At 43.2% G+C, this 24285-nt stretch overlaps 1 protein-coding gene across 6 annotated transcripts in view; it reads left to right on the forward strand.

Annotated features, from left to right (window-relative positions):
• The window catches only part of ESR1 (estrogen receptor 1), a 366771-nt gene that overhangs the window by 139275 nt on the left and 203211 nt on the right, over window positions 1-24285 (forward strand). For all 6 annotated transcript variants that reach the window (XM_084775860.1, XM_084775859.1, XM_084775858.1 and 3 more), the window contains one exon: window positions 20340-20530. In XM_084775860.1, coding sequence (XP_084631986.1) covers window positions 20340-20530 — 191 coding nt within the window. The remainder of the gene's footprint in view (window positions 1-20339; window positions 20531-24285) is intronic.

Below are 24285 nucleotides of genomic sequence, written 5' to 3' on the forward strand. Positions count from 1 at the left end.
AAGTGGAATGACATTCAAGCTCTTGTCCTTTCATTCCACTCAGTCTCCTGTTGTCCCTCTAAGACACTCCTGTCCAGAGCCATGTCCACTGTGCCTCTTCTTTGTTTGGGAAATGCCACTGGGAAGTCAAGGTGGAGTTCAAATGCCCTCTGTCTAGTGTCGTGTAGAAACTGTTGTATACACCTTTGACCCTTCTGTTGTGCTATATGTGCACTTTTTTTTTGGCTGTAAAGAGATCAGTGCCTTCTATCTGTTCAATAGCTTGTATTACAGATTGCAGAGATTTTGTTAACCAACTCATTAATTTATTCACTCAGCAAACTTCACTGGATTTTGATCAAGTTATGGATCCTCCAGCAGGTACAGCGATCTGACACATTGTTCTCAAGGAGTTTATAGTCAGTGAGACAAATAAGATTGTATAAAGAAATGACAAGAAGACCGAGAGAGCCAACTAACCAGGGCTCAGAGGGGCTTGAGAAGACTGAAGCACTAACCAAGGACCGTGCATAGACTGGACTTATATAGCAGCCAGGCAGCCCAGGCTTCATGTGGATCCCCTAGTAAATGGAGCAGGGGCTGTCTCTGACATGGACTTTGCTTTTTTTTTTTTGATCAACCCCCATGGTGGGGCTGCCCCTCCAGGCCACCAAGAAAGAGGATGTGCTCGGTCCTGATGTGACTTGATGAGCTGGAGTGGGTGCTTAGGTGGGGATTCAATTTTTCTGAGGAATAAAGAAGGAGGAGAGAGGAAGAAGAGCGGAGGAGAGGAGAGGAAGGAGGGGGCTGCAATCAGGATATAAAGCAAATAAATAATAAAAGAGAAAAAGAAATGACAATGGACTAAGAATTGAGCTCAGAAAGAAACCACTAGGGGTGCTGTGGAGGACATTTAACAAAGTGGCCAGCCCTAGCTCACTGAGGCAGAGGTTGCAAAGGATTTGGCAGAGCAAGGGATGTTCACCTGGGACTTTTGAAGCATGAAATACAGCCAGGTGCAGGAGCTGGGCAAGGCTGTGAGCAGATGCCAAGCTTGGCTTGCTAAGGCAGTGTATTCTTGCAACTGTGGAGATGCAAATACTTAGAAAGCCACGTTTTTGCACTAAAAAAATTAAGGTAAATTATTAAGAATCAAAGAGATAAAAATACCAGCAGCTTGCGCATCTGGGGAGTTTTGAGCACAATGTCCTGGGCACCTTGTTGATAAATTTGCAAGGATGATCTTGTTTAATTTTAATGCCGGCCCTGATAGCCAGAACTACAATAGTTTTTATTTATCAATGAAGAAACCAAACTTTAGAAAGGGGAAGTTGAAGGTCAGAGGGCCAGAACTAGAGGACTAGGGACTCAAACCCTAAAGAATGGAACAGGATGCCTTGTGGGAAAAGTGTGGATGTCTTCTGCCGCTGACCAAATCACTGGCCTGTCGGTCTGTTGGATTATTGCAATTCTTTATTTTTTCAGTGTGACAGTGCTTTAATCTTTGACTATGTCCTGGGGCTGCTGTTCTCGGTTTTATGGGAAATGGCTATTTTTTTTTTTTATGATTCTTACTAAAAGAGTGTTTAAACAATTTCCCATTAAGCAGGGGAATGTTTTCTCTTCTAATATCAGAAGGAGCTATTAAATGTTATCCTAACAATGTTTTCTGATAGTGGACTTATTAATATCTCTGCATGTGAACCCAGTCTGAGCATTTAAAATTGGGTCAGAATCACAGTGTTCAATTGGTCCAACCCTCTGTCCATGTTTATAAGATCATAAAACCACAGTGTTTTTAATCTAACAGAGAGGCTAGGCCTGCTCTGCTTTAACCTTTTTGCCTTTGTAGAGCAGAGAATACAGATTCTCAGCATCTTAATCTAATGAGAGATCTTAGACAGCATTTCTCTCTACTCTTTCATTGTCTGGGTAAAGGAAACAAAGTCCAGAAAGGCAAAGTGACTTTTTCCAGGTTCCCTAGCTGGGAGAACCGAATCAGGGCTGTTTCAGCCCCTGACTCTGTCCACTCCTTCGCACTTTTAATACACTGAGGCCCCGTCAGTCCCCAATCACACAGGGGCATCATGTCTAGCTAACTGTTGTAGTTCAGGCATTTGTAGTGGAAGTGCGATGAGAACAAAGCAGAATGGGGGAATGCTTGCTTGCGGTTGCTAAGAAATTAACGTGATGGCTAAGGCGAGTACACTTGCTGCACCTGCCCAGACTGCCCATCTGTCTCTTTAGCTGCTATATGGTCCATGTGAAAATGCTAACCTCTTTCTGAAGGTCAGTTTTAGCTCCATTGTGGAGCCTCATCTCCTGTAGTTAAGTTTAGATTGTTTTCTTGCTGTCTTAAATTCGATATCTTCTTTACTTTAGATTGAAGATGCCCTTTCCTGTTTTCCCTTTCTTTTTTTCTGTTTCCAAGGCTTAAAGGTTAGGGGATTACCTTGCCAGACATCTCTAGAGCCTCATGCTTACTCTCTTCAGATTTCAAAAGCAGGTAGTTGCAATTTTAATTCTTCTCTTACCAATGTGAAAAATGAAACCCCCATCAGTTCATTTTAGCAGTGGCCAAACTGAAGGAAGTCAAGTTATATCTGTTTTAAAATTGTGTGTCTTCTCAAAGACTAATTTCTAAGCCTTGCATGGATGTTGTACTATTTACTATTCAGTTTTCCCCTCTGTGGTTGAATATTGTCCCAGAAAATGAAATGTAAGTTTAATAAGAACAACGGGTGGCGACACATGTTACGTATGTAATTAGTCTTCCTGATGAATGTTTAGCACATTTCCTGTGGCTGGAGCCTTGTAACTGCAAAACAAAATGACAGCCTGTTCCGTAGAAAGTTATAGTCACCAAGATTCGTTGTAGAATTTTAAGGAAGTGAACCACTTTTTTTCCCACCTTAACATTTTTAATGAGTTAAGGAGTTATTAGAACTGTCAATTAGAATATTTAAAAGGGCCTCCGCAGTCATTTTACATTTCACAGCACTATAAAGAGAGCAAGTAGGAATTAAATACGCCCTGATTGGCACCTGGTGTCCTCTGTTATAAAAGCGAGATGGCTTGAAGGGAGAAGACACTCACGGACTTCTTAAGGTTGGATTTCATGTTTCCCTTGTTCTTTTGTGAACAATTCTAGATCAACAAGTCTTTTCTCCTGTTTTGAAAAACTACTGTCACTATCTTTTTGGTACGGTGACGCCCACTAGAGAAGCAAACCTTGCGATATTCGGAGAGGTGAGTGCCCGTCACACTGCAGTCTCAAGGCTCCTTGGACACAAATGACACACTGTGTGTAATAAAGTCCCGTCACTGACACTTTGTAAGTCAATAACCCTTCTTCATGGTAGTTGATTATTTTAATCTTGAAGTCAAAGTCTCTCTCTCTCTCTCTCTCTTTCTCTCTCTCTCTCTCATATCTATCCTTCCTCCCTCCTCTCTTTCCCCCTTCCTTTTGAAAAGGTTTCACTCAATAGCTCAGCCTTCTGAACTTGTTATATAGTTAACCTTGAACCTTGAACTCCCTTCTCTGTGTTGGGATTACAGTTGGGGGCAGTGGTCCCCACACTTATTTTATGCAGTGATGAGGGTCAAACCTCATGTATGCTAACCAAGCTCTCTCCCAGTTGAGCTACATCTCCAGCTGCTGGCCTTAAGTTTTCTGGTGGGGTCTACCAAAGGATGACATAGACAGATGGAGAGCAAGTGAGAAAGTCAACTGAAACCCAAGTGCCTCATGGAGTTTCACCAGTGAGACATCTTTTTGGTGACTGTGGTTGTTTCAATGAAAAAATGTCCTCCAGTGTTCTCTGTAAAGTGAGAACTTGGTTTCCATCTGGTAGCACTGCTTGGGGAGGTGGTCCGGCGTTATAGGAGGAAGTATGTTTTGAGGGTTCATAGCCATTTTCTTTCTCTGCACTGTGTTGTGGCTGAAGATAAGACCTGTCAGCTTTGCACTTCTGTTGACATTCCCGACGCTTGTTCTCAGGCCCCACCGCCACCCCGTCATAACGGCTCATAAACCTCTGAAACCATAGGTGCAGATAAACTCCTTCTTCCATAGATTGCTTTTGATCATGTTTTTTTTTTCCCACAACAGCGGTAAACTAATTAATACAATAATAGGCTAGGGAGATCGTGCAGTGCAGCACCTACCTCCCAGACAAGTACAGTAAGCAGGTGAACATTAATTTAATGTCGCAATCCACTGATCCAGGTGCATGCTCATCACCCAGATGGGATTTGGTCTCTTGATGGAGAAAATAATGAGCAAGCATGTGATCATTAACATTTTTCTGCTGTTGAGAGCTCAAGCATGCAAATGCAGTGGGACCCACCCATCTTTATGGCCTTCCTTAAAAGTGTCACATGTAGGGCTTCCAGATCAAATGCAAGTTGTAATGTAGGTTAAGTAACAAATAACTTGTAAAATATGCTGTGTGTAACAATTTCTTTTAAAAAATATCTTTTAAAAAAATCTGAAATTCAAATCTGACCATTGCCTTGCCTTTTGTTTATTAACTTATTGGGATAATCTGACAGCCTTTCTTGAGTTGCCTGTTCACTGTATTTGGGATTTGAAATGGCGCGGGGCGGGGCAGACACATTTTGTGTTAGACAGCACTTTCTAGTCACTATACAGATGTCACCTAGCCCCTTTTACTTGAGTTTATGGGAGACATTTTTCAAGGCACCTTGATATAGAATTTCCCCTATGTTTTCCCCATTACTGACCATGAGAGTGAACCTAGATCTAGATCAAGCGTGGATTTTGTTGCTCTTTAGATAATGATATGTCTTGATGAGTATATATTTTGATTGTCATATAGTATAAGGAAAATGTTACAATATATGATAGGAGAAATCAAGGGACAGGGATTGACACAGAAGCCTTGCTTGTCACTGTGAATGCCACTGGGCACTATAGAAACATTTCTTTTGGTCGTCACAGGGTGGCTCTCTTATTTTTGTGGCATTATTAGATTTCAGAAAATAGTGCCTCAGAAAGCAAATCTCTGAAAAATTTCCTAAAATAGGAAAGACTTAGGAGGAAGGAACACACCTTCCTTTCCATGAGGCACTGATGAGCTTGGGACCCCAGCCTCCAAAAGTGTTCCATTTGTAACACTTTGTGTTGGTTGGCCTACAGTCAGAGAACTTGAGTTTGTCTGTCCCTTGAGAAGGAGCTTGCTAGACAAACATGGTGGCACACGCCTGTAATTCCAGCACTTAGGAAGGCAGAGGCACCACTCAGGAGTTCGAAGGCTAGCCTGGTCTACAGAGCAAGCCCAGGACAGCCAAGGCTACAGAGAGAAACCGTATCTCTAAAAACTGAAAACAAACAAACAAAAAACAAAAAGAGAAAGAGAAGAGAAGAGGCTTGCTGTTTGCAGTCAGGCACAGAAGTCTCAGGGAGCGCTGGTGCACAGTAGAGTTTGTAGGCAAATGAAGGTCATGACCTACAATAATAATCACCAAAGTACAGACACGGTAACTGTCCTTGTGTGGTATTCTAGGGTTGCTTCTCTGAAATCCTTTTGAAGAAAACACAGAGGAAAAAGAACGGGAGAGTTGCTGAGCCCTCTGAGATAGCTCCTTTGACTCTGCTCTGATGCAAGGGTGGTCAAGGGTTCCCAGAAACACATTCCAAGACGTTTCTGGGAAATGGAGTCGGCACGAGGCTGGAGGTGTGCCACCCGTGGTTTTCAGGTGCTCAGAAAACATGTGGCTTCAGCTCATAGCAGCCCAGCCCAGTGGCTAAGAGATGAATAATTGGCCCCGAGCGTGAGCCGCATTTGAAGAAAACACAGGAAACGGGGAAGAGAGTGGGATTCAAGATCTCTTGTTGGGTTTGTTTCTTGGCTTTGTAACATTTTATAGCTCGGGAGGAAGTATCTAATAGGACAATCAGAATTTCCGGCCTAATAAAATATTTGCTCTGAATGCCATGTATAAGAGAAATAAGGACACACAGCGTTAGTGTTGGTTTTCCTCTGAACAAGGTCAGACACAATAGACAAAATGGAAGGTGGGAACCTATGCTCTCACACCAGAAGGCTTCGTGTTGCTTCTCATACCAAGTGTGGGCAAACCCATCACAAGATGCTGTCTAGAAATGAGAGGGTTTTTTTCAGACACAGCAACTGCCTATGCTGGGGCAATCTATGCTGACGATCAGCAACATGGATGTTCCTAAAGTAGTAGGCCAGGGTTATCTGCTGCCTAACTTGTTCCCCAGGCTCCAAAAATCCTTATTTCATTAAGTTTGTTGATTCCCTAGGCATTGCATGGGGTCCTTGATCTTTGATGTTAGAGAGCAATTGAAATCACTCTTAGCAGTCTGATTTACAGTGACCAACACACGCAGCCTGCCTGGCATGCCCCCGTTCCACCCAGGTGATATTGTCAAAGTCTCCAGCCAGCTTCAATGCGTGGCTGGCTCAGTTTTTTCATTTATGCATTCCGCACATGCTGATTGGCTAGTTACTGCATGCTGGGCACTACCCTAAGCCTGCAAAGAGAACAGCTAAAGAAAACTAGAAGAAAAGATGACCCGAAGAAACAAAGAAAAAGAGGAGGGTTTTGTAGGTTTGAAATAGTCTTGGGTCCCTGAACTCTACCAACAGTGTCTAAGATGGGGATTGGAAGAAAATAAGAGCAGAGATAGCAGACCTACACAACTCAGGGACCTTGGCACTGCCCAGGTCGGCAAGGCTGGCTGGAAAGAGTCCTGATGCACACACAAGATTCTGGAGAGAAATGTAGATCAAGGATGGCACAAAACGAACAGCGATTCCTCCACACGAACAGCTAGCTCAGCTATCTCCCCGTGGCAAGGCCAAATCTTAACACAACCACAGACCAGGCGCTCTGACACCTGTAGCCAAGACTAAACATTCAAGGTTACACCTTCTTGACTGCACACCTCCGGTCTCTACCAAAACCAAGCTCAGAGGGGGAAATACTGTTTCCCTGCTGGCACAGCGATGACAAAACCAGTCCTGCTTAATTCTCAGAAGACATAGGAAGGCACTGCAGTGTAACCGGGAACTGTTTACACATGGTGTCACCAGGAGACACAGGCGCACACACACTGCGTCCTACGTCGATGTCATAGTGAGGGAAGGTTGGGTGCTGTGTGGGACACAACTTGTGAAGGGGCAGCGATTGTGTAACCTGTTTGGGGTTTGCAACTGTGACCATTATCTCTATTCCTCAGGCTGCCGAACAACCTGTTCTTTTGACCATCTTAACCTTTCCCCAGGTTTGTGTCCCCAGTGTTCCTTTTGCCCTTTTTCTGTGCACTTTGTAGTTCCATGGCCAATCAACTGCCGTTTCTCACACTGCATGCCTTGGCTCTTGTTGCATTCTGCGTCCGCTCTCCTCCCCTTGCCCCCCCTCCCTGTGCGCCACCCCCCCAGAAATCCATTCCCAGGGCTGGTGAGGCCATAGCACACCTTGGCCATTGAGACCCAATAGCATTCTGATGCAGTTTCTCCTCGTACCCAGTCTCACAGCCTGTTAATACACAATTCCTCAGTCTTCAAATCCACTGGCCTGTGAGATCCTGCGCAGGAGGCAGCCTGTCAGTCTGTTGAATGCATTTCAATGGCATTCCATTCAATGAGAGTGCACGCATCTACCTCCGTGATAGTCCTTTAAATAATACAAGTTGTCTCAAGGTTAAATGGTAGATCGATCGATCCATCCTGACAAGTGCCCCATGGCCTTCTCCAAATCCCTACAGCCAAGAAAGGACCGCATAGAAACAGATCTTGGAAGGTTACTCCTGTTTAGCAGGACTTTCCAAACTGCCACTCTGAGGCTCTAGAACAAGTGACTAAACACGTGACTTGGATCCTCTTCCCTCATTCTTCACCCTTCCGTATGGTTTCCTAACGTGGCCCGTGTGAGGGGCAGTGCTGTGAGTAGTCACTAACGGAACGGCTCTTCCTGACCGTTACCTGCCTTAGTATGCCTGGTGGTGCCACCACTGTTGGGGGACTAGAAGACTTAACTGTGGCACTTTCCTCGCCTCCACACTTGTCTTATGCACTTTGTTACTCTTAGGAAAGAATTCTGAGAAATGGGCTGTAACCCTCATGGGGCTCATTGAATAAATTCTAGCTGGCTGCAGCTGTTCCTGCTGATCTGAGCTATGGGAGAGAATTGCAGACACACACATGTGGTGCCAGAAGGCGTTTAGGAAACACGGTTGTAATCTCTTATTTTAAACATAGGACCAGTGTTTTTTTTTTTTTTTAGAGGAGGTCTGCCTACGCCATACTGCTGTTACTGGGTAGATTTCTGTCTAGAGCCTGACAGCTCTGACCAGTCTCGAACTTGGTCATCACAGTTCATTGCCCTCTCTCTGTGCTTCATCCTTAAGTATGTCGCACTTGCAGCCATGGGATCTCTAATGGCATCAGGTTTCCAAATGATTTGTGTAAGCAAAAGTTCCCATTTGCAATACTGGAGATGCGCGTGTGTGGACTTTTATGTGATGACATATTGGCTCTCTCTCTCCACGATGGGATTATAAAGGAGACGATTTACAGCTCACCCTCAAAAGCAAGCAGGAGGCCAGTGCTTGAGAGAGGCTGTTTTGGGTCCTGAGTGTGGTGTGTTTCAGAAAGATGCTCACAGGACTCTGCCTGTGATTTCATTTACCCAGGAACCTATGTATGTTGGATCGTGTAATCTGCCTCCCAACGCAGAGGCTGCTCTGTCTCTATTTGTACCCCCCGCCTTTCCTGCCCCCTCTTTTTCCTTCACTTTCTATATCTGTGCCTTCCTGGCTGGTCATACATAGCTGCCCACACTCAGTGCTGTGAGTAGGTGAATGGATTTCTTAATAATAATTCAGCACGTACCTTGTAGATGTATTCTTCTAACACGTGTCGCCTTACCCGTGGAAATTAGACTGGAAATCAGACTTTCCAGTCTTTGGAAGGGAAGGCGTGGAGTCAAACCGCAGCTCTCTCTGTTACTTCACCTCTTTTGTGTCCTCAGCATACCCTGATTCTTGCCTCGTTGGGCTCCGGGACCTCACCATTCATTAGCACTTGTAACAGGCTGGTGTGAGCAAGAAAGGACAGGTGATGAAACTCAAATTGGGTCATTTGGTTACACATTAGTAAGTGACAAAAGATAAAAAGATATCGGGCAAATGGGATTTTTTCAGGGAACTTGAGACCAGGCTGCTCTTGTTTCCCATTAGTGTGGAAAATCAACGCTTGCTTGTATTTTGGGGTGAAGACATTTTTCTTAAGTGAGTGGGAAAACCTCTTGACATTTCAGAAAGAGCCTCACTTTTGAATGGAGAATGCTAATGCTCCTTGTGCATAAGGAAGTTTCGAGCTCTTACCTATGAGCTTTTAATGACACACCATTTTCTATTTGCTTGTGAATTAAAATAGCTGTTTTCCAAACTGGGTAGAATGGGGCATGCCAGATAGTTGAACCCTTAGGAGGCTGAGGCAGGAGGATTGCCATAAACTTAAAGTCAGCCTAGGCTATATACCAAGTACCAGGCCACCCACGGTTACACCGAAAAACCTTATCTCCAAAAATATGAAATAAAACCAAAACAAAGTGATAGACTCTGAAATCCCATTTTAGGAAACACCGACGCCGTCATCAGTCCCTCTCAGCTTACTAGCTCCATTTTCATGGAACTCAATTGAGTTTTCAACCTTTGCTCTGGAAATTAAATTAACATTTTCCCCTCTCCAAACATACTATTGGCCTTGTAACAAATAATTACAGGCAATTACTGATGGGATTTATGAGTCTATGGATGAGTTCCGAGGCAATGACCTTGTTTCCAGATGTGAAATCTTTGTCTTTGGCTTGCAGTGCCTTTGGGTGGGGCTCCCCAGAATGGGGATCTGTGGAGGCTCCTGCGCCTCTGGGTTCAGACTGCCTTGGTCCTTAACTCCAGGCTTCACCCGGCTGCTTGACTAGCATGCCATCTCCTCTCCCTGACTGGGCTCCCTTGCTTCAGAGGCAGTTGAAGCTAAAATACTGTTGTCATCCTAGCGGTTCTCAGAGGGGTGTGAGCTGACGTAGTGATGGCCACAGCCACCTGTATAGTGTGAAAATCTGCTTGTCCACTGGAGCAATTAATTTTGTCCCTTTTAAGGAAGTGTCTTTGCTGCCTTTGTTTATTAATTAAAAGACAATAAGTAAAAAGATAAGTTAATTGTGTGAATAATATGAGTCAAGAGATGGCTAAGTATTAACTTTCTGGATAAACAGGGTAAAGAACTTGAATCATTTCTGAGGGCTTTAAATGACTTATTTTGTCAAGCAGAAAATAATTTACAGCTTACCTATTTTGCAACACAACTATTACCACTTTGAGGAGAATTTTCTAGACTTGACTCAGGACCCTTTTAATTTGAACTTGCCTAAAAATAAACTTCGAGATTTTTCCTTTCAAGACTTCTCTTAATTAAGACAGAGACCATTTCTTATTCATTATCTTAAATAATAGTTATTTATTTCCATAAAAAAACCAAAGAGAATGAGGCATGGTGGCATATTCCTGTAATCCCAGCATTTTGGAGGGTTGTCACATGTTCCAGGCTATCCTAGAGCTGCAACATGAAACCATGTCTCAAAAATATATCAGGATCTAAATACAAAGTTGCATATAGATTAGATGTATACCCAAGATGTGTTCTAGTCCTTGGCAGAAATCACTTTTAGTTTGTGCCCATCCATGTGAATATTTAAGTCAAAGAGGAACACAGGAGACCACATTCGGATAGATTTACATGGTGACAAACAACAGCTTTCGATGCTTGGCTTCCCACTGCTTTGATATAGCCCTCTGTTACAGCAACAGCCTTGACTATGTCTCAAGTTGTTCAAATCTTAAAAAAAAAAGCCATTGATTTTATGAACACTAGAGCTCTGTTTTCATGCACACCAGAAGAGGGAATCAGATTCCATTACAGATGGTTATAAACCACCATGTGGTGTCTGGGAATTGAACTTAGAACCTCTGGAAGGGCAGCAGTCCTCTTAACTGCTGAGCCATCTTTCCAGCCCAGTTGTTTTAATCTTTAGGAATTACTGCATGCAGCAACTTAAAAAAATTATTTACTTATTTATTCACTTTACACCCTAATTGTAGCCCCCTCCCTCCTCGCCTCCTAGTCTCAGTCTCTCTCCCTCTTCTCCATACCTCTCAGAAAAGGGGAGTCCCGCCTCCACCTACCCATCCCATCCCAGAACCAAGCGGATCCTCTACCGAGGAGGCCTGACAAGGCAGCCCTGCCAGGGGGAAGTGATCAAAAAGCATGCGAAAAGTCCTTGTCATCTTATTGGTTACTTTCTAGTGCAAAGAGATGCAGTTGTGTGTCCTTTTGAAATTTCTGTGCCTCTGGTGGTTTGAATAAACATGGCCTCCGTAAGCTCATAGATTTGAATACTTGGTCACTGGGGAGTTGCACTATTTGAAAGGATTAGGAAGTGTGGCCTTGCTGGAGGAAGTGTGTCACTGGGGATTGGCTTTGAGGTTTCAAAAAGCCCATTCCAAGCCCAAAGATTCTGTCTTCCTGCTATCTTCGAATCTGATGTAGAACTCTCGGCTGCCATGTCTGCCTGGGTGCTGCCATGTTCCTGCTATGAAGATAACGGACTAAGCCTTAATGAAATGCTTTCCTTCATAAGAGTTGCCTTGGTCATGGCGTCTCTTCACACTAATAGAACACCGACTATGACAGTTGCGTTGACAATCCATGACAAAAAGCACCACAGATAAGGAAAGAATTTATTTATTTAGTTTACAATTCCACGTTATACTCCATTGTTTCAGGGAACTCAAGGCAGGCCGTCAAGCAGCTAGCCACATCACACCCAAAGTTGAGAGCAATGACTAATGGACTTGCAATGGACTAAAGTTGTCCTTGTGTGCTTGCTTGCACTCAGCTACCTTTCTCTTTTCTTACATTGTTTAGGGCCTCCCTTCCCCACCTAGAGAATGGTGCTGCCCATAATGGGTTGGCTTTTATGTTTCAATTCACAATAAAGACAATCCCTCACAGGTATGTTCACAGGTCAACTTGACCTAGGTAATTCTTCATTAAATTTTCCCTTAGGCGAATCTAGGTTGTGTCACGTTGGCAGTTAAAACTAATCAGCAGAAGGTGTTACAAATTGGTGGGTGATAAAAAATATGTAGACGATGGTACCTATATTCTTGGAAAGCTTGTAATCCGTTTGGGAAAGCAAAACATACAATATGAGACACTTGCTCATTCCACAATCATCTGTTGAATGTCTGCTCTGTACCAGTAGCAGACAGATACCCAGAGCAACAATGATTGTAGTGAGACCAACAGTGGATACGCAGCTATACAAAAAAAGACAAAGGAGAGTTTGTCTTTTGGTCAATATAGAAAGAAGTGTGGACAAAGACCAAGATAGTTTTTCTGGAGGAGATGCTAGGCAATGAGTATAGGGTTAGCCGAACAAGCATAAAGATGTGAGTTCAATACCCACCACTCACATAAAACCCAGCATGTTGGCCCATGTTTGTAATCCCAGTTCTGAGGAGGTGCAGGCAGATAGGTCCCTGGGCCTTGCCTGCCAATCAGCTTATCCTGATGGGCAAGCCCCAAGTCTCAGTGCCAGACTCTGTCTCAATAGGTAAGGTGGGTGGTTCCCGAGGAACAGCACCCGAGGTTGACCTTTGACTTCCACGTGCATTTGCATACAGCTGTACCCGCAACTATATACTAACACACACTTACATAGACATGTCTTATAATTAAAATTATATTATGTTCTAGCAACTCTTATGAGTATCTGAAAGACTTAAAATGTGTGTCTTGGTGAAATATTTACGTAGTCATGTTTATATAACATTGTTCACCAGAATTCAAAGGTATAAACAACCCGTGTGTGTGTGTGTGTGTGTGTGTGTGTGTGTGTGTGTTCGTCTGTTTGTCTATCTTTCTGTCTGTAGTCAATGTATGAATGGTTAAACAAGATCTGGTAAATATATATAACGGACTATTATTCATCTGAGAAGGGAAGGAAATTGTAGCCTAGCACAGTGGTGCACACCTGTAATCCATAGGTTGAGGGGGTAGGATCATGAGTTTGAGGCCAGCTTGGGCTACAGAGTGAGCTCAAGGCCATTCCAGGATACAGAACAAAAGCCATCTCAAAAACAAACAAACAAACAAGCAAACGGCAACAACTAATAAAAATGGGAGCTGGGTGTAGTGTCTCACGCCCTTAGTCCCAGCACTTGAGAGGCAGAGGCAGGTGAATCTCTGTGAGTTTGAGGCCAGCCTGGGATACAGAGTGAGTTCCAGGACAGCCACAGCTACACAGTGAGACCTTGCCTCAAAGGGAAAAAAGAAAAGAAAAAAGGGAAGAAAAATTTTAATACATGTTACCAAATGGGTGGATCTAAAGGACATTATGCTACATACACTATACCAGACACCAACCCAAACCACTCAGATACTGTCTGATTCCATTAGGCACAGCTGCGAGAGCCAGGTCTCCGCTGACTGAGAAGGTAGGAGGATGCCTGAGAGTAGTTCAGGAAGGGATTGATTGTTTAATGCACGCAGCTCAGTTTTACGAGATGAAAAATCCTGAAGATTGATGGTATATCAACGTGATATACTTATACTTAACACCACTTAACGCTTGCAGTGCTTAACACAGTAAATTTTGTTATGTGTATTTTTACCGCAGCGAAAGTAAAGTAAGATAAAGCACAATGCAGTTGTTCTTTGAACTATGTGGGTATTCGAGGCAGAATCCTTCTCCAAGCCCCCCCACTCCCACATGCCTTTTTTTGTTCTCCCCTAAAAATTGAAGAACGTCATTAACAAGTGCCTGTGGTTTGCTGACTTTGTTTTGAAAAGAAAGAAAGAAAGAAAGAAAGAAAGAAAGAAAGAAAGAAAGGAACCAAGTTGTAAATGTATATTACACATTAAAAATAAAGTTCTTGGAAGATTCAACTTGAGCAAGATATAACAATTTAGAACATGAGAGAGACTAGGTTTAAAAAAAATAAATGTGTTTGCTATCACCCCGAAGATGTGACTCTGGATGAAAACAATGCAGGCTCCTCTGTGCTGCATAGATAACGCGGATCGTTGTGTTATCTGGTTAGGAGGCTCAAAGTGAGCCTATGAGGTTCTCAGCTGTGGTCTCTTGTCTATTGCCTGCCACTGGGATTGGAATTTCTTCTGCATTCCCTCCTGCTGGACTATGGTGAATGGATGTTGGTGGGGATGGTGAATGGATCTGTGCTCTTCCCTGACCTGTGCAGCCTCAGCTTGGATGGATTCTCAGCTATTGGATAGCCCAATTTTGTCAATTCTCCCCTTTCTTTTCTGGGTGACTGAGTGGTAGGTACCGCAGTGAGTAGAGCGCTACTACTGCCCTTGAGTCTCATCCCGAGTTTTGCATCCTCTTTCTTGACACCCATCTCTAGGCTGCCTTTGGCTGGTGAGAAGGGCTCCCGCAGAAGGATCGTTGTCTGTAGCGCTATACACAGTCTCACTGGGTGCCCTGGGTTTGAGCATCCATCATTTCACCTCCCCAGGAAGGTTTGAAGCACTGTCCCAGACCTGTGGGGTCTCAGCCTGCAGGAAGGTGGGAGCTTTGGTCTGTGGTAGGGTGGGCATTGTTGAGGGAGAACTCTATGAACCTCTCATCTTCTCCTCATTTTCGTTTTCCGGCCAGTTCTGTTGGTAATTGCAATCCGGACCCCTGAAGCAGGGATGAGCACTGTCTGTGCTGGGCAAAACTGGCTCCATAGTAACTGCTTGACCTGGGACTCCATCAAGCCCGGGAGGCTCACCACTTCACGCCTCTTTCTCCTTCTGCAGTACCAATTCCAGTCTCTCCATCTTCTGTCGCTCATGCTACTTCCTGAATCTGGGCCTTTCTGGCAATCTGGAGCACAACCCATCTTCCTTTGTGTCCTTGCTGATGAACTGTTGCGTGACAGATTCCTGGGGAGAAGTGACACATGAGTCGGCTCATCCCAGGAAGAAAGCTTTCAACAGACCAAAGTAATTATCACATCAGTATCTAATTTGGTGAACCACTAAGTTTTTTTTTTAATTGGAGCTGTTATTTGGGCTACCTGTAACTCCAATCTCAGGGGAATCTGATGCCTCTGGCTTGTGTAGATACCTTTACCCATGTGTGTGCACTGGAGCACCTGTGGAGTTTGGGCAGTGGGCTACTTACAAGAATCCGGGGTAACTCAAAAGCAACTGCATTACCAGAAAGCCCAACCCAACATGGCTGTGACTCCCCCAAACTGCAACACTGGGGCTCTCTAGGCAGTTTGCAGGCAGCTTCTCATTCTGAACAACCCCTTCTTTCCTCAGTTTGGCTGGTCAATGTCTACCTCAAACAACTGTTACTCCTTTTTATATTGCTGGGCAGGGACCCTCAAGAATCTTCATGTTTTGCCCTTCACCCTGACATATGATGTTTTGTTACCTCCTGAGGCTCATGAACCGCCTTTCCTCCTGGAGGGAATGCTTCAACTTGAAGGGAACATTGCCGTGAGGAGGGACATAGCACACACCGCAAACCCACACACTCGTTCACTCAATCACACTGAGAAAACCCAAACCCTGGTTGTGATGACCTTGGCCCCCTCACACCCCCTGCTAGTGTTCCAAGGGACACCTCCCACCTCCCTGAGTCTGTGCCACTGTCCATGGTGATAGCCATGAGGCTGCATCTGTGGCTCACTCCCCTGGCATGGTGATAGTGGTCTGGAGGTATGTGACAGCCACAGGTCTGGATCCACTCAGCCCTCCACCTCCATGGGCAGTTCTCACTACCGTCAAAGTCCCTGTATAACCTCTGGCTTCCTTGAAGTGACCCAAGTCCTGAGAGCCTTCCATACACAGGAAGCATCACTGACAGTGTTGGTAGCCCAACGTCGTGTTCTATGGACCATGCAATAGTAGACAGTGAAATACTCAACCCAGAGATGCTTCTTTTTTACTGCAAGACAATTCAACGGAGAAATGAACTGCATTTTTCATTTTAACATTCGACCCATACTCTAAGGCACTGACAATAGGAGGGACCACCATTTACGGTATTGCCACAGTTAGTTTTCCTCAGCGATAGGTTGACGCGACGCCATTGTTCTTGTTCCCATGTCTTTCAGCCTCAGATGATCTTAATTTCTGTTTCACTGTTGATACAGTTTAACTTCCTATGAGAGTTTTGTATATCCTATACTTAATATGGAATAAATTATTGCCTGTATATATTTTGTGAATTTGTGACATGCTAACTTTTTTTCCCCAACTTCTTCTACATGCCTAGGCTCTAGTTTCTTTTCCATCTACATGTTAAAAAAATGAAACCTGTGTATCCCAAATACCTGTGGTCCAGGAGTCACCTCTATTCTGCTATCCATAGATGATTGGGAGACTATTTGGTCCATTATATCTCTTTCTTATGGATGCTATGCTTGCAGTTGTTCCTTCTGCAGACTTGCACTGAATGCCTACTGCCCCCTGGGCCCTGATAGCAGTGCAACAGTTAACAAGGTACGAGACTCAGTTAGAGTCATACTCTGCTCTTGAAGAGGACTGGAGTTTGGTTCCCAGCACTCACAGTGGACAGCTCACCAAGACCTGTAAACCCAGTTCCAAGGGAATCTGATGCCTCTCGGCTCTATTGGTACCTTTATACATGTGTGGGCACTGTGCATGTACACACACACACACACACACACACACACACACACACACACCAATAAAAATAAATGTATTCTAAAAGACACTAAGTTTGTCCAGTTCATACTTACTCACAATCCACTCCCATCACCCAAGGCATTGAGATTTAAACTTAAATATTCACAGCTGCTTCCGACTGGCTTGAACCACGCATAAGACATTAGTAAACAAACAGTAAAAAGATCCGAGGTCGACAGGGGAGTTCAACAACACGATGATGAAATGGAAAGAGACGGGTAACAGAATACGAACAAGAATTGGAGGCTTTGAGCCAGTGCTCTCTAAGGATCATTAAAAAGTAAAGAAATCCTATTTGAGGCTGCCAACCCCAGAGCTAAGTTATTTAGAGTGGAAAAAGTTGGCCCAAGTCAGATGTACTCAAACCAAGGAGCCAATATTTTGTGAGTTTTATGGCCTTGGTGGTTTATGAACCATTGAAATATTGTATACAATATTAATGAGGAAGAAGGGCAGGGAAGGGTTATGAAGTCTGAGCTGAAAGGAAAGCTGGGATTCTGAGGGGAGGACCAGTGAAAGCTCATGTGGCTTTGCTTTTGGGGAGATGGTGGGGCTATGAGGAAGGGAACAGGAGCTTCCTTAACCAAGAAGTCCTGGGAGCTCTATCCACATCTTAGTTGGCTTTGAAAGTCTCATAGGAACTTTCCCACTTACAACGTCATTTAACCACTTCCACAACCATCTCTGAACATTGTTTTCTTTCACTTAAATATATTATTACAAAGCCCAGTGCCAGAAGCCAGTTTCCTCTTTTGGAGGTGTGTTGGCCCTGAGGCCTTATAGACACTCAAACAGTACCAGCTGTTGCCGTTGCTCTAATGTCCGGAAGTTGACATTAAGGCCCTGTTGCTGAGCACGCCACATACTTGAGCCACAGAATGTGGAGAAGTCAAACTGGGACTATCCTAGATTCTCCATCCCTATTGGCTAGCTTTCATAGTGCTGGAAGTTGCAATGTACACTAGTGGGGTAGAAAAATAATCACTAGTATTTCTCAGCTGGGAACTTTGAGAGCAACCATCATCACAAACCTAGGAAGATATGTCCACTGTGCAGTAGTGGCACAAATGTCCTTGGAGTAACAAACCACTTTCTCACTGAATTTAGGACCTACTGTACAAGATCAAGACCATACCAAATACCATGGTGCAGGGGATAACTTACTACTATTACTTTGCTAAGGGCATAAATTATTAAATTCACTCCTTAAGACATTGTTATATGCATAGATTAGTGTGTTTTTAACCCTAATCAGTGAAGCTTCTGTTTGTGGTAATTGACAGTTAGTACAGAAACATGCAATTGGCCAGTGTGCATAGAATAAGAGACTGTAGAGACCTAGCCCTAAATGAGATGTTGGTATCGTATCCGCTCTCCTAAAACTCTTGGATCATTTTGAAAGAAGGGTTGGAAAGATTGTAAGAGCCAAAGGCAGTGAGTGGGCACATACGAACTCATAACAGGTGTGACAACATGCATAAACTCATGCTAGACAAAATTCCAGCATGGGAGGGTAGAAAGCCTAACCCTAGCTAAAGAGCTCCTGGCAATTTATAGTTGCTGAGGTGGGAAAGTATTAACCTTAAGGGGATGGCCCTTGGTAGGTTGCTGTGTTGATTTGAATGAAGCTGGCCTCCAAGGCTAATATGTTTAGCCCCAGGTTGGTGGAACAGTTTGGGAAGGATTAGGGAGTCTGTCTGTCTTTGTTGGAGGGGTTGTGGTCCTGTCAGTGTTCTCTCTCTCTCTCTCTCTCCTTCCTGCTTGCGGATCAGTTATAAGCTCTCAGCTACTGCTCCAGCACCACGCCTGCCTGCTTGCTTGCTGCCATGCTCCCTACCATGGTGATCATGACTATTAACCCTCTGGAATCATAAGCCCCAATAAATGTTTTATTTTGTGAGGTCATAGTGTCCCTGCACAGTAATACACAAGTAATTTAAGACAATTGCCCATGCTCAAGAGGATGGTCACATGTCCCAGGGTCCATGAGTACCCCAAATTGGATTTGATGTGTTTAACACAAAAAAAGTATACAAGTTAGGAAAGGAGGCATAGATCTGGTCTGGGAAGAGACGGTGAGAGAATATAACCAAAATACATTGTATGAGGAGCTGCCTCAGTGGTTAAGGGCACCGGCTCTTCCTCCAGAGAACCCAGCATCTACATTAGGAAGCTGAAAATTACCTGTAGCTCTATTTCTAGAGAATCCAATGCCTTCTGTCCTTCATGTGTACTAGTACATACATGGACCACACACCGACATGTGAAAATAAAATAATTTTTAAAAATATATTGTGTGAAATTCTCAAACAATTAAAATCTCTATATTATTGAGTGAAAACTTCATACCAGGCACTGTGCTGGGTTGGGGTTTTGCACATCTAATTAATTCTCTTACATCCTCTTTTTTTGTCTGAACATGTCTTGAATGTCCTTCTTGGTCAACTCATTGTCAGCCCTTTTCAGGATCAGATGAGAAATATAAACTTACCCTCCTTGATTTCATGTATTCATTCTTTGCTGGGGACTGTTTCCTTCAGTCTGCATGAGGACTTTGCCATTCTTTTTCATTCTAAGTCTTTTAGATATTTTTAAAGCTATTCTCTTGTTTTCTCTTTCTTAGTTTTCTTATGAGCGCATAAAAATGGCCTCCTTTCATCTCCACCACTCACTCTATCCACTCTTTGATTATGGGGTTTTGGTAGAGGTGGGTACCTCCGGCCAAAATCCTTTGCCTAATCCCAAATTCACACTAGCACTTCTCCCAGTGGATTTCCCTGCCCCATTTGACATATCGAAAACAAGTTCCTTTTGTAAAGTGTTCTTCAAGCTTTTAACTCCCCCATTTGCTTGGCTCCCTCAGATCGCAGCTCTCTCCCTGTGCACTTTCAGCTTCATTCCTGGGATCTGCTCCTTCCACAAAGGCTTTAAAGGTTGGAGTAACCATCTGCGTTTCTTCACATCCCACATTTGAATATTGAAACACTACGTCTTCAGTTGTAGTGTCAAGTTGTAAAAAAATGGTCACCCGGGGCCACCTGATGACAATGACACAAGAGTTGGAATTGTTATTGTCTGCTATGCGGAGTCTCCATAGGTCATCACTTCATCTGTGTTCCAAATCGTCCAGCTGTTGTAGGCTTTGTCTCTGTTTCCTAAAGACCTTTCGGATGGTCTAGAATGCGAATGAGACTGGTCGCTTTTTGGCTCCGAGTTGATTGTGAATCTCTCAGAAAATGAAGTTTGTTAGAAACTTGCAAACTCCATTTTGTTGTTTTTATGGGTACTCTGTTCTGGGGGTATGCAATCCATTTCCTAAACAGGTTTGTATAAAACAATTTTTCTTCAAGGTTAATACAATAGGCGAGCACCTTTCGCTGCAGGAGTCAGCAAAAGACAATAAAAGACCAGCATATATTATGAATCACTATTTCAAAATGTCAGAATAAAGTGGGCCTGCTACACCCCCCCCCCAAGTGCTCTCACTCTTTAGGGGAGAATACAAGGCTTGCTTCTCAAATGCTAATGCATTCACTGTTTTGGTTTTTTTTTCCCCTTGCATCTCATCCCCAGGTCCAATTCGGAGAATCGACGCCAGAGTGGCCGAGAGAGACTGACCAGTAGCGGTGACAAGGGGAGCATGGCCATAGAGTCAGCCAAGGAGACTCGCTACTGTGCAGTGTGCAATGACTATGCCTCTGGCTACCATTATGGGGTCTGGTCCTGTGAAGGCTGCAAGGCTTTCTTCAAGAGAAGTATTCAAGGTAATAGTGTGTTGTCTAAAACCCACCCTATTTATGACAGCTAAAGGCAGAAGAGAATGAGAAAGGAAGAAGACAAAGTCTTTGCACAAAGCTATTTGTATAAAACATGAATATCTAGTGAGTCTCTGTTCTCGTTGGTAGAAACCTGGAGAAGAGAAAGACTCCTAGGAGGAATGGTTGTGCCAGGGAAGCTGTGGCGGGCAATTTTTGCTCCCTCCTGGCAAGACACAGACAGCTTTGAGCAGCTCCACCAGAGGACCTGGTAGCTGTGTCTCTAGTGTACAGAGAAATGTCTCTGGCTTGATTCAGGGCACGGCAGGCGTACACTCTCGTTCTGTGGGCAACTAAGCTCACATGATGTGGTGTGTTAGGGTCGGCACATAACCATCTCTCTACCTTGATCTTGTCCAGTTAAATATTCTGTTCCGACCTTTGCTCCAGGTCGGTTCTGATTCATGTTGTTCTTTTCCTGCTTTGTGTCTCTTTCTTGCCTCAGTGGATGACATGACCGTTTGCTAACACGAGCAGATTCAGTGTCTGGAGACTTTTAGGATGGACACACCGTTGGCACCATGTTGTTACTAGGAATCAACGGTATCATTTCATCCTCTTCCCTGCCTCAGTCTCTTTTGTATATGGTTTGCCAAATACAGCTCCTCTGACACACCATCAGCGACATCTTGTTACTGCTTCAGAAATTCCAGTACTGTTACATTATACAGAGCATCAGTGGAGGATGTCAGCCATTTTTTACTACATCAGGTACATGTGCTAAAGCCCTCTTGACAGGACAGACACCTCATAGAACTTTTGGTGCTGAATTCACATTTTTTGTCTGCGCAGTGGGGGCATTTTTCTTTCTTCTTACTCCCTTACCTTTAGAGCTTAAGTAAAGCTTAGTGTAGAAATATGAAGAATACTTCTGCGGTGCCGTCTACAGAAATGCAGACTTAAGGAACTCGTTGAAAATCAGAACCTGCTAGATTAATAGACACTGACCCACGAAGAGACTTTTAGGAACTTTCTGCTGTGGCTCTTCACTGCCATGGGCTGACGACCGGGGGATGGTACACACTATTTATCTTTCCTCCACTGCTGAGAGAACATTTTAAAAAGCTGTTCATATCTTAATAGAGTAGCCTGTGAGGTCAATGTGGTCCATTTTAAAAGCATTTTCCTTGACACGTATTGCTTTCAACATCTTTTAGAATTCTTCTGCGAGACTTGGACTCTTTTGTCTGTGTTCCTACAAGAATTAATGACACTTTGTATATATCTCTGTGTTTGAGCAGATCACACACAGAGTATTAGTTTTATTAGCCGATACTATTTTAATTCAGAAAAATAAAATGTAAAGCTGGCTTTATGTCAGTATAAACCTTATAGGCCTTTTGACATATTAATTTGAGATTTTATTTTTATTTGATTCGATAAAATAAAAATTATCATTTTTTTTACCAATGATGGGCTTACATTAAAAAAATCAATGAAAAAAATTAGCCTTTTAAAAACAGGTATCTGGACTCTAGGGAAATCGTTCAGTGAATATAGCACTTGATACTCAAGTGGAAGGTCAGAGTTTGGAATCCTAGAACCCATGTAAAATGTCAGGCAGGTGCAACCTCTGCCTAGAATCCCAGCCCTAGGGAGTCAGAGGCAGGTGATAGTGGCTCAAACTGGATACATCAACCAGTTAGAATTGGCAAACTCTGGTTTCAGGGGATGGCCCCACCTCAGTAAATAAATAAAGTGAAAACTGGTTGATGAACACACACACACACACACACACACACACACACACACACACACACACGATATGATTAGTGGATATGCTCAGCTATGCAATTTGGTAAGTCATTTAGTGAGTCTGGGTTTTTCATCAACAAACATTATTTAGGGCAGTGGCCAGAAAGATTTTTATTTAAAGGGTCAAAATAGCAATCATTTTAGCCTTTGTATAACCATCCTATCTCTGCTGCAGTCACCTAGGTCTAGTACTTTAGGTAGGAAAGTGGGAATAGGCAGGAGTGGCTAGGTGGGACTATATGCAAATAAGTGGGAGTAGTCTTGTTTGAGAATATGCAAATAAGTGGGAGTGGCCATACATCCAAATAACTATAAATACAGGTAACTGACCAGCTTTGGCCCACAGGCTATACTATTGTGATCCATGATTTAATTTTTATTTGTATTTCTATAATCTAAAGGTGTCATTTATGAAAGGTATTTTTTTTAAAGATAGGCATTTTTAAACCTAAAGTTTTGATTATTCATACTTTATAGGAACTTAGTCTATATTTGTCTGGTTGTTAGGAGGGTAAGTTAAAAAATGTGTGAGACACACTGAACTACCTGAAGACATGTAGAATTTCACTTGGAAAACTAGAGACAACTTACTTTCTTGGTATGGCCAGAGAGTAAGAATACATGCCTGGGCAAACATAAAGAAAACAACAGCTGATGCAATTGAAGAAACCATTGCTCGTTGTAAACTTGAAGTTGTTGCTATAGAAAGAAACAGCAGCAGTATTGTTTTAAAAATGGTTTCCATTATATTTGTATACCATTGGGGGCATGCTAAATAAAATCCCACAAAACCTAGTATTGACTTAAGGCATCAGATCAGAAAACAATAACATAAAAAGAAAAATACACTCACAAAACAGTGAAGGAAATATAAGCTTACACAGTAAAAATTTTATTAGTATAGCAGTATCTCAAGTTCAATATATTTTGAATATTTCACTTATTTTTGACAGTCAAAATATATACTTTTATCTCCATTTTATATAACAGACTAAATATAACTTCAGTACAATTGTACCACATGACAGAGCAATTTTTACCTGGTTTCAGAAACTTCTTATGCATGATGGTGTGGTCAGATCCGCAGCAGAACAATTATTGAGTTCAGAGTTCTGGAAGAATCCTAGAAACAAGGCTGAGTTTTAGAGATAGCATGGGACCTAATAATGATTAAGGTTACAGTATTTGCTAAGGTCATGTAGGCATTGGATACTTGTTCTAGGCAAAGCACAGCAGATAACCTGGAGATACAACGACAGGGAAAAAACTCACACTGAGCTTATAAAAATAGAGTCAGAAATGAATAAACAAACCAGCAACTAAATTACAGTGTGACAAATGTCAAGGTAGGGGTGTCTGTGGATTATCAAAGGAACCCACACTTCACTCAATCCCACAGGACAATGAGTAAGACTTTTCTGAGAATTTTTACTGATTCAAATTAAGTCTGAAGAACGAGTCTGGAGAGCAAAGTGGAGGGAGGAAAATGAACGTTTAGTCATCTGGTCGACCATATGACCGACACCCAGGAAGACTATAGAGGTTTTGCAAATAACAGTTAACAATATTAATGTAATAATGGCGTTCCTGAGCCTGAGTGTTTGACCTGACACTGTCAAGGAGCAGTGCTTGGTTCCTTTTCCATCTTGTTAGTGTTTGCATCTACTTCATTTGCTCCCAGCTCTGCAAAAGGCTTCCAGTCCTGTTTTCTCATCTTCATACCTGGAGACTAAAAGTTTCCCCGAACCCCCGTGGCTAGTTGTGAATCACAGTGACCCTTGAACTCCTGTGGCTGGTTATGAATCACAGTGACCCCCCAGACACATTTAAAGACAGTGAAGGGCCTGACTCGTGGGTGGAAAGTCCTGAAGATGCCCAGCCTCTGCTTCTTTTCCTTGTTACTTAAGAAGAGAGCTAGAAAGGAGTACACGTCAGATAATTCTCTCCCT

Source organism: Acomys minous (assembly GCF_964271855.1).
Source record: "Acomys minous genome assembly, chromosome: 3".
Taxonomy (NCBI): domain Eukaryota; kingdom Metazoa; phylum Chordata; class Mammalia; order Rodentia; family Muridae; genus Acomys; species Acomys minous.